General features: G+C 35.5%; 1 protein-coding gene across 5 annotated transcripts in view; it reads left to right on the top strand.

Moving 5' to 3' along the window:
* The window catches only part of STIM2 (stromal interaction molecule 2), a 150,682-nt gene that overhangs the window by 103,500 nt on the left and 31,387 nt on the right, over nucleotides 1-15,795 (top strand). For all 5 annotated transcript variants that reach the window (XM_017505110.2, XM_037730145.1, XM_017505109.2 and 2 more), the window contains one exon: nucleotides 15,563-15,674. In XM_017505110.2, coding sequence (XP_017360599.1) covers nucleotides 15,563-15,674 — 112 coding nt within the window. The remainder of the gene's footprint in view (nucleotides 1-15,562; nucleotides 15,675-15,795) is intronic.

The raw sequence follows: 15,795 nt of genomic DNA on the forward strand, positions 1-15,795 counted from the left end.
TTTGTCAGCACTTCCATTAAAACAAATAATCGTTACTTTCTAGATAATATTTTGTTTGCATATAACATCAAATATAAGAAAGAGAAATTTATAATTTAAAAAGGACTCTGAATTTAATTATTTGATAAAAACTTGCTGGTTTGTCTGCAACACTGTTAGACCAGAGTAAGCAGAATACTTTCTTCCTCATTGGCATAGCTGGAAGCCTGAAAAAAAAAAAAAAAAAAAAAAAAAAAAAAAAAAAAAAAAAAAAAAAAAAAAAAAAAAAAAAAAAAAAGAGTTAAAACAAGATCATGCCTCTGGATCTGGGAAATAAATAAATTGCCAGAGAACAAAGAATTAACCAAGGAATAGAAATAGGAATTATTGAATAGGCAATTAGAAAAGAAAAATAATCTGAAACAGGTTGAGGGAAGATTGTTGTAAACTCTAGCCCATAAAAGTTGAGAAATAGAAAAGTAATTTAATGTAGTGTTTTAGTAATTTAATGTAATCACTGTGTTTCTAAAAAGACTACTAAAATTTTCAGTTATTCCTAAATGCAAGCAGAAAAGAATCAGTTTTCCTTTAAAGGCTAGTTTTCAAAAAGTATCATAAATACTTTTATAGTGCTTTATTAATTTTTTGCTAGATAAACATCTTAAATCCATATTAGAAGCTTTTCAGTTTTGTAGGTTTAGGAGCTTACTTCTAATATTGTGGATAATAAGCCCTTCCTTACTTTCTGGCACGAAAAGATGTTTGAACTAAATGAATATCCAGCAACAAGTAAACTTACGGATTCTGAGGTCTCTTAAATACGAATACCTAGAGAAACCTCAAGGGACAGCCATTCTTGCCCAGATAGACAAAATCCAAAAGTGAGTAATACACAGCTTGACTGCCTGTATTCAAGTCTCTACATAACACTTACTAGATTTGTGACATTGGACAAATAACTTGATCTCTCTGTCCCTAACCTTTCCCTGTTTTTGAAATCTTGCTAATAATGGTACCCCCCACCTTAGAGGGTTGGGTTGAGGATTAAATGAGGATTATACTTGTCAGCAAGTATATAGAGTTTAGAACAGCATTTGATAGCTAATAATGCCTAGTGTTCGAGTGTTGGTAAATACTACCATACTTTCTTGGAGAAAATCACAACCTACAAAGTAATGGAGAAGCTAGCAATTAATAGAATTATCTACCTGCATAATTGAAGAGGAGTTGAAAGATTTCTTTTTAAAATTTAATTTCTTAATTAAAAGTGATTTTAAATTTAGAGAAAAGTTGCAGGACCAGAGCTAAGAACTGCCATATGCACTTTGTCCGGATACCCTCCCTTCCCATTCCAATGCTGCCATTTTCCCTAATAGTGGCCTTTTATAGCCAGAGGATGCAGGAGGATGCATTGTACCCAGTTGTTCTGTCTCTGTAGTTCTCTTCAAACTGGAACAATTCCAGAATACTGCCTGGATTTTCACGAAGTTGGCCACTAATCTTCAAAAACATCATTTTTGTAGTAAATAACTAAATTAGGGTTTGTTTGATATTTTTACATTGTTAGTCCCAGTTTATGCATTTTGGACTGGACTGTCACAGGAGTGATTCTTTTTATTGTATCATTTTGGGTGGTACTTGGTTTCATTTGCCTTATTACCAATGGTGTTATCTTTGTCATTTGATGAAGATAGTGTCTGCTGTGCTTCCGTTAACTATAAAGGTATTTCCCCCACGCCCAACAAATGTGTAATTAATACTTTTTATTTTTGTGGAGCGATACTCGAAGACTATTTACAATAGAATTCCTCATTTCACTTTTTAGTTTTCGCGTCTATAAATGTTTTTTGCCTGACTTAATTATTACTCAGATTGTTGCAAAATGGGAACTTTTCGAATTCCATCATTCCTTCTATTTATTAGTTGGCATTCTGTAAGGAAGAGATTTGAACAGAGTGCCCTGTGAAGATGATGGGAGATAATCAAGACATTATTTTGAAACTAGGAATTGGAGAAAGACTGGTTTTCAGAATCTTATGACTGCTTGGAAGATTGATCTTCTGCATTTATACATTTATATCCTATTTTATTCAGTCAGTTGTTACTATTTTGATGCTCAAATTGTCTCAAATTTAGTTAATGGGAGGCCTTTCTAACTGGCTTCTATCTTTTTATATTCTTTCTAACTGGCCTCTGTATCCTTTTAAGTATCCTTTTCTAACTGGCTTCTGTATCCTTGTATATTCTTTTATAAGGACAAAGGATATCTTTTATTCTTTTATATAGCCTTCTATATCCATCATTTTTTTGAGATCTTCCCTACTTTTTGGCACAAAAAGGTGTTCCAGGCTCATTGTGTTATTTCTTAGCCTCAATCCTGGAAACAGCCATTTCTCCAAGGAGTCCTAGTTATTTTTAGTTGAAGTGGTGTTTAGAAACCAAGATTTGTGCACTAGGTATATTCGTTGCTACTGAGATATTGTTCCCAGACCTCAGTGGACAGAGTTAAGAAACATGCACACACCTTATATTTCTTTTTTTTTTTTTTTTTGTATTGAAAACAATAAATTCACTGATATCTGTAAAGTCCAATTTCAGTCCAACACTATTGGGTTAATTCTAGCTTGACTCTTTTTTCTATATGTAGTTCCCTTCACTGACAGTGAAAATTTGGCTCTGTTATCTTAATATATTTACTTATTCGCTCAATCCCTCTGTATATAGCCAGGGTCCTGACCTCACTTGGCTGCTACCTCATTCAAGAGCCTGCCTTATATGGTTCTCTGCCTTTACAAGGTTGCGACTCTGTTGTCCACATTATATAGACACTGGGTACTGTTAGTCTGTCTCATCCCCACGTGGGACCAGATTACTTCTGGGCAATTGAAAGATACTGAAATGAATTTGAAAGCTGAATGAAAAAAACTTGGTAGAAAAAATCTGAATGAACACTATCTAGTGAGTTGGTGTAAATGAGTTCATCTTTGTGAGTTCATTTTGATTACTGCAGCACATTATTAATATTTTGCCTTTCTCATGTAATTCTCTGGCTGTTGACAAAGATCTCTTATGAATGGGACATGTATTTAGTAATTTGCTCCTTTAGCCATTGTGTCAGTACTACAGTTAAACTTTTCCTAAAAGTTATTTTTGCCACTAGTAATATTAGTTAAACCACTACTATGTATACCAGCTGAAGCCCAAGTTGGAAAATGTTACATACTAGGTAAATGTAGCTAATAGTGTTTACGAATTATTAGATTTTTAAATTCTAAATGCACTAGGAAAAATCGTATGTAATTGACAATCAAACAGAAATATCTGAGTAAAATTGCCTTGAAAGTATTTCTACCATTGGAATTGGCAAATTTTTCTATTTTTGAAGAAACCAAGGTTTACAAGTTTTGAATGTGTCTTCTTAGCTGGAGGTTGTTTGGCAACCAGCATTCAAAGCTCAATTTTTAGCTAGCCTTTAATATAATAAAGGAGGTATTTATTAACTAGGTTTTTGTATTCATTTTTTGTTGAACTCCCTCTAAAAGTTAATGCATTTTATTACATAATGCTTTCTGGTAGTCTTGGTAATAATTCCTTGACTCTGCTGTTTTATTTATTTAATCCAGTGCCCAAAGTAATTACTGTGTGGTCAGTAAATATTTGCTGGATGAAGGAATTCCAAGTTGCCTACAGAAAATCTTTTGAAGAAACTTTTAAATTCTAAGAGAAAAAAAGTGTTAATAGCAGAAAATTAAAGCAAACAGTTGTAAAGCTACAATTGAAAAGTTTCTTTATTGTTATACTTTGGAAAATAGTAACCTCTTCATTTTATGAAGCTTAGTTATACTTTTGAAAGTTTGTTGTTTTGTCTAGAAACAATTCTAAAAAGAATCAACGAAAGTGACATTTTCCTTGGCAGTCTTGGTTAACAGAATCATGTTGTCATCCATTCACTCATCCAGTAAATACTAATTGAGGTCCCACTATGTATCTGCCATTCCACGTTTGTTAAGTGCCTACTGTATTTTTGACATTGTACAACGTGTAAGGGAATGCAGAATGAAGAATAAACACTGCCTGCCCTTAAAGAACTTAATTTCATTTCACAGGAAATACTCTTTTTTTTCCTCAGATCAGTATTTAAAAAAAAAGAAAAGAAAAAGCTGAGTATAAAGTGATAAATATTTTCAGTGACACCCATAATGAGTTGTTAAGGAAAACTTGATTAAACATTTATTTAGTTCTTTTATGGCCATTGAGTCCACTGCTTTTGTTGAATCATTTATAAAGAAAGCATATTCCTTGAATTTCCTTGAATATACAACCCTTCTGATCCCATATTTATTGTATGATGATAATAATTTACCCTTTGTAGAGTACATTCATAAGAGTTGTTTTCACATACATTTGGTCAGTTAATCTTCGGGACAGCCATATGATTTGGGGACCCATCATTTCTCCAGTTTTTTTTAATTTTTAATTTTTTGGAGATGGAATTTCATACACTCTGTTGCCCAGGCTGGAGTTCAGTGGTGCGATCTTGGCGTACTGCAACCTCCACATCCCAGGTTCAAGTTATTCTCCTGATTCAGCCTCCTGAGTAGCTGCTATTACAGGTGCATGCCACCACACTCGGCTAATTTTTCTTTGTATTTTTAATAGATATGGGATTTCGCCATGTTGGCCTGGCTGGTCTTGAACTCCTGGCCTCAAGTGATCTGCCTGCCTCTGCCTCCCAAAGTGCTAGGATTACAGACCTGAGCCACTACACCCACCCTTCAATTTCTACTTTTAATGTATATCTTTGTTATTTCTCAACATCTTCATGGAACTAGGTATTGATAGTATACTTAGTTTTATTGATAATAAGATTGCAGTTTATAATAGAAAAGGTAATAAAGCCTTCCCTTAGTATTCCCTGTGAGAACAAAACACCTTGGTAATTTTTAAGTTCTGAATGTTCAAACATTTGCCAGCATTTACCTAGTGTCTCTAAAAATTACGTGTAATTCTTGCATAATTAAAGAAAAGGAGCTCATGAGCAAAAGTATGTATTTTGCTTTGGTACAACCAATATCTGAATTCAAGTTCAGGGTGTGGCTTTAGGTATCCAAATATAGCATGTTGCAGGAATTTAGTCCATGTTACAAAGACATGCCCTGCTGACCACTGTTCAAATGAGGAGCTCATATTCTGGCACTGTTCTAAACATAAGCCTGTCTTGACTGGGCTGAGCAGCTGAGCATCTAAAGTCTCATTCAGAAGTGACACCAGAGAGTCTATCAAACCAGTTGAGTTCAGATGAAATGTGAAAGGCCTCACACTTTACTCAACTTTTATATTTGAAAAGTTATTTTCTTTGTATTAGTTAAAAAATTCTTATTTTTAAATCCCTGCAATATTGAACCTTAGGTTAATTGAGTTTTCCTATGATAAATTATGTATATCAGTGTAAAGAGAAATTGAGATTTTTGTAACTTGAAAAACTCAGTTGATTTAAAAGTTGGATTTGAAAGTAGTGAATACTGGTGTATACCTGTGTTGTTTTAGAATATGATATTTTATATAAACATTCCAATAACATGAATATTTTTCAAACTGCTAATAAGTTTTTAGCTTCTATAAACATTTCACATAGCCAACTTTAAATATAGTTACTTTTATTAATAATGTTTAGTCTTTCTTCTCCCTGACCCTCTTGCCAAACCTTTTGGTACATATAAAGATGTCTTCATGCTTTAAGAGAAGGCAGTATGTGTTTGTAACACATACTGTTTGCAACAGTCTGTACTGTTATTTTTTTTTTTTTTTTTTTTTTTTTTTCTTTTTTTTTTTTTTTTTTTTTTTTTTTTTTTTGAGACAGAGTGTTGCCCTATCACCAGGCTGGAGTGCAGTGGCACAACCCCGGCTCACTGCAACTTCCATTTTCAGGTTTCAAGCAATTCTCCTGCCTCAGCCTCCCAAGTAGCTGGGACTATAGGCAGGCACCACCATGCCCAGCCAATTTTTTGTATTTTTAGTAGAGACAGCATTTCACCACGTTGGCCAGGATGGTCTCAATCTCTTGACCTTGTGATCCGCCTGCCTCGGCCTCCCACAGTGATGGGATTACAGGTGTGAGCCACCACGACCAGCCCTGTACTGTTTTTAACTCTACTCTCCTATCTCAGGATATCAGAAGTTGATTTCTCTAACATACATTAATTTTCCCAAAGAAACTTTTATGCCAGTTGCTTTTTTTAATTAAAAAAAAAATCTTTTAACAAGCCAGTTGCATTGTTAACATTAAGAAAGACATTACAAATGTTTTTAAATTATAAATTTAGAATATAGTAGTTTTTAAAAAGTAATATGAAAGCTATAAAAAGTGAAAAGCAGGCCAGGTGCGGTAGCTCAGTCCTGTAGTCCCAGCACTTTGGGAGGCTAAGGTGGATGGATTACCTGAGATTGGGAGCTTGAGACCAGCCTGACCAACATGGAGAAACCCCATCTCTACTAAAAATACAAAATTAGCCAGGTGTTGTGGCGCATACCTGTAATCCCAGCTACTCAGGAGGCTGAGGCAGGAGAATCACTTTAACCTAGGAGGCAGAGGTTGCAGTGAGCCGAGATGGTGCCATTGCACTCCAGCCTGGGCTACAAGAGTGAAACTCTTATCTCAGAAAAAAAAAAAAAAAAGAAATAAAGAAAAGCAGAATAAATGTAATGTGTATGTTTGTTATATCCAAGGTCTGCCACAACTGATGGTGAATTCAGCTGTATCTTGAGGTTTGAGGTTTTCTCAGAACTCAGGAAATGGTTAAGAGTTGGGCTTTAAACTCAGTGGACATAGTTCTAAATCCTATTTCCACTACTTACTTGGTGTGTGAATTTGAACAAGGGGCTTAAACTCTCTGAGCTTCAGCTTACTGATCTGTAAACCAAGGATTATAATGTTATATATCTGATACCTGCTTCATAGGGTTTTTGAGTTTCATGAGATAATTTATGTAAAGCATGTAGCACAGTTACTGGAAATTGCCAAGTGCTCACAAAATGTTTGGTAGTTCTATTATTAACATGTCTCTACATACACAAAAATGCTTTATTATTAGAAGTTTGTTTCTTCCCCCACAGTATTTAGGTGATTTCACAGATCATCTTTAAAGATATTTTGGATAGTATGTGCTTATATTAAACATAACAAATAAAAAGTTATATGGTAGTATTTCACTAGGCTGTTTTGTATTTTTAGGCTTGTAACTTAATACAGACATATGGCTAAGTGCTCTGGGTACATTAGTTTTATAAGATTGCCTTTTATAGATGAAAGGAAGAAGTAAATACATGTATTTTCATCTTTTAAAGTTTATCTTTTTTTTNTTTTGAGACAGAGTTTCTCTCTTGTTGCCCAGGCTGGAGTGCAATGGCATGATCTCGGATAACCACCACTTCCGCCTCTGGGGTTCAAGCGAATCTCCTGCCTTAGCCACTGGGGTAGCTGGGACTACAGGTGCCTGCCACCACGCCCTGCTAATTTTCGTTTTTTTAGTAGAGGCGGGGTTTCACTGTCTTGGCCAGGCTGGTCTCGAACTCCTGACCTTGTGATCCGCCTGAAAGTTTATCTTTTATACTGATTTGTTTACATCAGGTTTGCTTAAAGCAAGGCACACAAACTGTCTTCTGAAACCACTGTCAACCACACAACTTTTAAATTGTTACCTCACTTTGTTATAGTCTTTTTGGTTCTCTAGAGCCTAGGATTCACCACGGCTGCTTTAAAGTGAGCTATCAGGCAGACAGTATTGTTTATCTTTCACACAATTATGGGCTAGCAAATAGATAATTAAAACAGGTTAAGGAAGACAAAAGGTAGTTATACTATTCAGCTAATACTTAAATGGCAACTTGATATGTTTTCTACAGTCCTTGTCTTATAGCAGCTTGCAATATAGTAGGAACATAAGATTTAAACAAATAGTTGCAAAGTAAGGCAGCCCATATGATGTGCCATTTGGTAGAAATAGTTAAGCTCTATAGCAATTCAGGGGAGGAAGAGATTGCTTTCAGCTAGAGTATTTCATCTCCTTATAACCTAGTTGTACAACTGGGATGTACGTATGCATGACTTGTGTCTTTTTTGGAAGGTGGCTTCAGCTGGGTGGCCACAGCCAGTTGCCTTTCTTCTCTATTGGTGGCTATTTTCAGCCCTTACAATCCCTTCATTCTCCCCATGATTAGGACACCACTGCTGTCAAAAAGCTTTCTGCTCTTAGGCACAGTTTTCATCCTTTTTAAAGTACTGATCCAAAATACTGACATGGTGGTGGGACTAAAAGTAGCAAGTAGATGGGGAGAAGAAAGGGAAACTGTTAGGGTGCAGAATCAGGAACCTCATTCTCTGTTGTAGAAGTTGCCCTTTTGACAGCAGCATGGGTGAGGAGCAATGAAAAGGTGAACCCTCTGTTCTGTGAAAATCCACAAATGTATGGTCCTGCCCTTCCCCACATTATTCCTCACCATACCCTCTCATCTCTTGGAATTTTGGTTCCACACACCATCCTGTCCCCACTCTCCCATCCCCCACCATCTCCTTTGTTCCAGAGCTGTGCTGCAGTTCTGAATTTCCTGGCTGTTTGAAATCTTGTCTTTCAGGCTATTAGAGCCCATCTTGCAAGTTGTAGGAATCACCTTCATGATGAAGAATTGACATAGCTCCATTGAGCTTTTCTGTTACTCCCTCTGAGCCTTTAGTAGGCCCCAATGTATACCTGATGTCTAGGAGAATCCTGAGTCCATGAGTGTAATTGCCTGTGGCAGATTGCTCATATATAACATTTAACTTTGGTATTACTATTAGTACTATATGTCTGAAAGGTTTTAACATTGCATAATGTTTTAACATTGCAAACACAATGTTTTAACATTACAACTCTAAAAACAGGTTTGGTCTGAAACTTGGTTTGACCATTTGCTAATCTTTTATACCTAATTAAGAACCTTGCCTCAATGTAATGATAAAAGTATCTACTTAAAAAGGTTATTGCAAGGATCATTTGAATTAATGCTTGCAAATCTCCTGGTATTTAATGAACACTTAATAAATGTTAGTAGTTTTCATGGCTATCCTGAAAGTTCTTAGGGCCATTCTTTCCCTCTCAGTATTCTGTAATCTACCGTTCTAGGCTAACACTTTAGTTAACAATGTTTTATTAATACTAAGTCTTGTTCATTATAATGGAATCATGGAAACAGTTTAAATGAAAAAAAAAAAAAAAAAAAAAGTTTTTTTTGGAGGGAGGACACAGTCTTGCCCTGTATCCCAGGCTGGAGTGCAGTGGCGCAGTCTTGGCTCGCTGCAACCTCTGCCTCCTGGGTTCAAGAGGTTCTCCTGCCTCAGTCTTCTGAGTAGCTGGGATTAAAGGCATGCATCACCACACCTGGCTAATTTTTGTGTTTATAGTAGAGATAGGGTTTTGCCACGTCGGCCAGGGTGGTCTCAAACTCCTGACCTCAGGTGGTCTGCCCGCCTCGGTATTCCAAAGTGCTGGGATTACAGACAGTCACTGTACCTGGCCTAGTTTAAATGAATTTTAAAGGTGGTCTACATCAATTTTATTATTTGACATGCTAAAATGCAAGGACTGTTCAACACACAAATCAATAAATGTGCTACATCACATCCGTAGGTCAAAAACCGTACGATCTTTTCAGTAGATGCTGAAAAACATTGCATAAATTTAGCATCCCTTCATGATAAAAACTTTGAACAAATTAGGTATAGAAGGAGCATACCTCAACACAATGAAGGCCATATATGACAAGCCCAGAAGCTGTGTGTTTCATGCTGAGTGGGGAAAAATTGAAAGCCTTTCCATTAAGATCTGAAACAAGACAAACATGCCCACTTTCACCACTTTTATTCAGTGTAATACCAGAAATTGTAGCTAAAGCAATTAAGCAAAAGAAAGAAATAAAAGACATTAAAATTGAAAAGGAAAAAGTCAAATTATTCTTGGTTGAAGATGACATGATCTTATATTTGGAAAACCTAGACTTCACCAAAAAACTCTTAGAACTGATAAATGAATTTAGTAAAGTTGCAGGATACAAAATCAACCTACAAATCTCTATACACTAGCAGAGATCAATCTGAAAAAGAAATCAAGAAAGCAATCTTATTTACAATAGGTACCAAAAAATATACCTAGAAATAAATTTAACGAAGCAGGTGAAAAATCCTTGCAAGGGAAATTATGAAACACTGATTAAAGAAATTCGAGAGGACACACAAAAAAGGAAAGATACCTTATGCTCATGGATTGGAAGACTTCATCTCTTTAAAATGTCTTTACTACCTAAAGTGATCTACAGATTTAATATAATCCCTATCAAAATATCAATTATATTCTTCACAGAAATAGAAAAAAAAACTAAAATTCATGTGGAACCACAAAAGATCATGAATATCTAGAGCATCTTGAGCAAAAAGAACAAAGCTGGAGGCATCACACTACCTGAATTCAAAGAATACTACAAAACAATAATAACCAAAACATCATGGTACTGGCATAAAAACAAACATATATGCCAGTGGAACAGAATAGAGAACCCAGAAATAAACCCATACACTTTCAGCCAACTCATTTTCAACAAAGGCACCCAGAATGTACATTGGGGAAAGAATGGCCTCTTTAACAAATGGTGCTAGGAAAACTGGATATCTCTATGCAAAAGAGATATCTAGATGTCCACCATATACAGAAATCAACTAAAAATGGATTAAAGGCTGAAATGTAAGATCTGAAACTACTGGAAACATAGGAAAGGCTGCAGGGCATTGGTCTGGACAAAAAGTTTTTTGGGTTAAAACCTCAAAAGCATAGGCAACAAAAGCAAAAGCAGACAAATAGGATTGTATCAAGCTAAAAAGCTACTGCATGGCAAAGGAAACAATGAACAAAGTGAAGAGACAACCTATGAGATGAGAGAACATATTTGAAACTGTCCTTCTGACAAGAGATTAATAACCAGAATATATGAGAAACTCAAACAGCTCAACAGCAGAAAAGCAAGTAAAAAAATCGCCAAAAGACCTGAGTAGGTATAAAGATATATCAGTGGCCCACAGGTAGATGAAAAAATGTTCAGTATCACTAATCATCAGGGAAATCCAAATCAAAACTACGGTGAGTTATCACCAGTTTGAATGGCTGTTATCAAAAAGATGAAAAATTACAAATGCCATTGAAGATGTGGAAAAAGGGGAACTCTTATATATTGTTGGTGGGAATGTAAAGTACTACAACTATTATGGAAAACAGTATGGAGGTTTCTCAAAAAAACTAAAAACAGAGCTAACCTATGATTCAGCAGTCCCACTGCTGAATATATGTCTAAAAGAAAGGAAGTCATTGTTTCAAATGATACCTGCCTTCTGATGTTTACTGCAGCACTGTTCACAAAAGGCAAGATGTGGAATCAACCACAGTGTCCATCATCAGATTGATGGGAAAAGAAAATGTGATACATATATACAATGGAATATTATTCAGGCATAAAAAAGAATAAAATCTGGTTATTTGCAGCAAAATGGAACTGAAGGTCATTATATTAAGTGAAATAAACCAGGCACAGAAAGACAAATATCACACGTTCTCACTCTGATGTAGAAGCTAATAAAGTGAATTTTATGGAAGTATAGAGTAGAATGGTGGTTACCAGGGGCTGGGAAGGGAAGAGGGGAATGAAGAGAAGTTGGTTAATGGGTACAAAAATTCAGTTAGGTGGAAGGAATAAGTTCTATGATTTGATAGTAAAGTAGGGAAATTAAAGTTAACAGTAATTTATTGTGTATTTTCAAATAGCTGGAAGAGAATTATAATGGTCCCAACGTAGAGAAAAGATAAATGTTTACAGTGATGGATATCCCAATTACCCTGATTTGATCATCACACATTGTATATGTGTGTCAAAGTATCTGTTTTCATTTCAGAGTTCTTTTTATTGGCCTTAGATTAAATTGCCAAAAATCACTTTGAGACACTGATATATAGCACTGGCCACAGTTTCAAACAGAAACAATATAAGTTAACATTTTAGAGATTGGCATTTCTGTAGCTCTGCAGATTGGGAAATAAACCTTTAAAAGGAATGATGTATCTTGCTCTGCTTGCCCTCTGATGGAAGTGCAACGGTATGTATAAAAGACCAGTGAGAGGTAGGTAATAAGGAACCAGATAATTCTTAAATGAGTTAACTTTTACCCTCAAGGATTTCTTAATGTAACCAGAAATCACTTGTACCACAAAAGCTATTGAAATTTTAAAAGTGTTAAAAAAGAATTACTTACACATACAAATTCTTGTTTGTGTCACCACTAAAATGTAAAAACAGATTTTCATAAGACTTACTAATTAAACATGTTCTACTTCATTCAGCAACATCCAGCAAATAATTTGTTGAGCACCTTTATACCAAGTGACATCCTGTTATTTGGTTAAGTAGAGTGATGAGTAGAAGACTTATTCTTTACTGAAATAAACAGTTGTTGCAGTAATAATCATACAAATAAGTAGTTAGTTATTTAAATGCTGTGCATAAAAGCTAACAAGAGATTAATAATCAGAGGCTGGGTGCAGTGGCTTATGCCTGTAATCCCAGCACTTTGCGAGGCTGAGGAGTTCAAGAGATCAGCCTGTGCAACATATCAAGACCCCGTCTCTACAAAAAAAGGGGGAAAAAGGTTATATAGCAGTGTTCGGAAGGGCTCACTTGAGGAATTAAAGTTTTAGCTGAGATATGAAGGTTTAATAAAACAAAAAGGCAGAGAGATGGAGAAAAGGAGCTTATACTCGGCATACAGCACATACAGAGGCCCTGAAGGACATGGTATGATCTGTCCTAAGAATTGAAAGACAACTAGAGTATTTGGAACAGAGAAGGCTAATAAAAAATGCAAGTCCTGGTCAGGAGAAGAGAAGTGAAGGTGTTTACTAAGTATCACCAAGGAAACCACAGCAAAAGGAGAAGTGAACCTCCCCCCAAAGTGAACTGTTCTGTTAGAATTTTGTTTTAAAGATTCGTTGTCAAGATTTTTAATTTTTTAAAAATTGTATTACTTTTTAGCATTACTAAGTAGACCACTACTTAGTAATACTAGGTAGAGTATTACTAAGATTTGGGCAGTTTTAATATGTTCTTTTTTATTTGATTTTTCTTCCTTTCTATACTGGCTTATTTGGAATCGAGGGATGACTTTGATGTGTTTAGATCAGGAATTTTCACTGTTGAACAGTCATAGAAAGAGAGAATCTTATCTTGTTTTCTTGGCTGAGGATTTTGTGTGGGTGTGTGAGGTGCAGCTGCACCATGAGTTTCTTGGCAGCCAGGACAGGGCAATTCTCAATGCAGTTCATCTTGAATAGGAAAAAACTTAAGAGTAAAAAGGCTACTTTGAATGTACTAAATTCAGTGGAAAACACCCAGGGCCTGAACCTTCGGCTGACATCCTGTTATTTGGTTAAATGGATATGGCAGCCTCAGGCTCATGTCCAGGTTTTATGATAGGAACACATGAAGGGGAGAACAGTCAAAGCTTTGTTTCAATATAAAACTATCAATGACCACATCTAGTTTTTAAATGTTTTTGGTTTTTGTTTGTGGTTTATTTAAGCTTTTTCTCTAAAGAACACTTAATAAAAAAGGCAGATTGATGGAAACCTAGCTTTGCTTGCAAGTATGAATTCACAGTGCTTATGGAAAGATTTTTTTCAGATTTATTTATATACAGATGGATTCCCAGACCTGCTTTTATTGCTCACATTTTCTTCACACTCCTTTATCTGTAAGCATCGTGTTTTCCCAAACCCTCAAATTAAATGCAGACAGTGTAGAACTTCTCATTTTTTAAGCACACTTGCATCCTTCTCTTTGCCCAAACTCATCATTACTCTTCATAAGCGGAAACCTCTGAACTGCTTCCAGTGCTTAACTGCTTGTTTATATCTTTACAGATATTTAGTATTATTACTTTCAGAGTAGTATAGAGGCATGTTCTGTGCACAGTTTGCCTGAGCTTAAATCCAGTCCTGCTTGTTGGTTCAATTCGCTTTTTAGTTTTTAATTTCCAAAATAAAGATACTTATGTTAGAATCTCCTAAGTTTTTTTTTGTTTTTTTTTCCAAGACTTAAAGAAGAAAATGCATACAAAGGACTTACTTTAAAATAAGTATCTAGGAGAAGAGATGCTAGTTATCATTTTATTCTTGATTTAGGTCCAGTCTCCTGGAATCTGTTAATAGCTGTCTTTTCTGGTTGATGTCATTCAGTTTGAAGAACACCTATATGCTGATGACTTCCCGCTAGCCTCTGTTCCTAACCTCACTTTTTCCTAAGCCCCAGATTTGCATATCTCACTGCTACTGTATTATCTACACTTAAATGTCATATACATACTTCATACATAACATGTCTTAAAACAATTTTTGAGCTCTGTCACCTGGCCCTGCTCCTTTCCCCAAGCTTCTCCTCCACATTCTTTTCTATCTCAGTTAATGGCAGCACCCTCTGTACTTTTGGCTTTCGTTTAGCTACCAGCCGCTGTCCATTTCATCAGCATAGCTTAATAGCATTATCCCGAGAATACATCCTGAATCTGACTCCTTGTTGTCGTCTTATCTACTACCACAATAGGCTAAGACAATAACCCTTTCCTGTCTAGGCAGTTATGTAAGGAGTGGTCTCCTTATTTCTCCATATTTCACGATAAGGCTGGACCATTTCCAGTCTTATTATGAACAATCCATTCTCCACATTGAAGAACAATATTCTAAAAGCAGATTATTCCTCTTTTTTTTTAATCGAAATTAGAAACTATCCAGAGTTCTTGAAAGCCTTTCATGACCTAGCTCCTGTCTGACTTTCTGCCAGTTTCTCAAACACTGCTAGTTCATTCCATTTGAAGGCTTTTTTTTTTTTTTTTTTTAACTGCCTTTTTCTCTCTTTGGGATATTTTTCACCCAGATCTTCACAATGTGGCTCCTTGCAGTTTTTAGGTCTCAGAGGTCAACTCCTTAGAGAGGCTTACCCTGACATCTTTCCTTCTTAAGTTAATCACTATCTGAAATTTCCCTTCCTCTTCTTTCTTCTTTCATTAAGTGCCCCTCCCTAAACCTAAAGTAATTTAAATCCCATAAGGGCAAGCACTTTATCTGTTGTGTTCACTGCCAAATCCCCAGTGCTTAGAATGGAACCTGGTATTCATAATGTTTTCAGTATTACAGTATTGAAATGAAAGATTGAACAAATACATATCTGGTAATTTTTCTACAACTAGAGAAATGATAGATTATTTCATCCTGCGCAAACTTTGTATAGGTGTTTATTTTAGAATTAATCATGCTAATCTGTGTCCTAATTGCTTTTATCTGTCTCTTCTGTTTTTGATTGTAAGCCTTTGTTCTCATAGAGTGCTAGATACAATTTTAGTACTTACTGTTGATTAAATTGAAAATACAATCTAAGATCATTATATTTTCTGAAACTATAGATATGTATTTCTTGAAAGCAGGTGTGTTTATTCACATTCCCCTTTTATCTCCTACAGTTCATAATTGGACCCTTGAAGATACTCTTCAGTGGTTGATAGAGTTTGTTGAACTACCCCAATATGAGAAGAATTTTAGAGACAATAATGTCAAAGGAACAACACTTCCCAGGTGAATCTTTGTTATGCAAATATATTTTTCCACTCAGGGAGAATTACATGCTAGATGTCATTTTCTAGTACTGAATCTACAAGTTACTTCTGTGTCTGAGGTCACAAAGAAAATATGTTTA

The sequence above is a fragment of the Cebus imitator genome, unplaced genomic scaffold (genome assembly GCF_001604975.1).
Source record: "Cebus imitator isolate Cc_AM_T3 unplaced genomic scaffold, Cebus_imitator-1.0 Scaffold333, whole genome shotgun sequence".
Classification (NCBI taxonomy): domain Eukaryota; kingdom Metazoa; phylum Chordata; class Mammalia; order Primates; family Cebidae; genus Cebus; species Cebus imitator.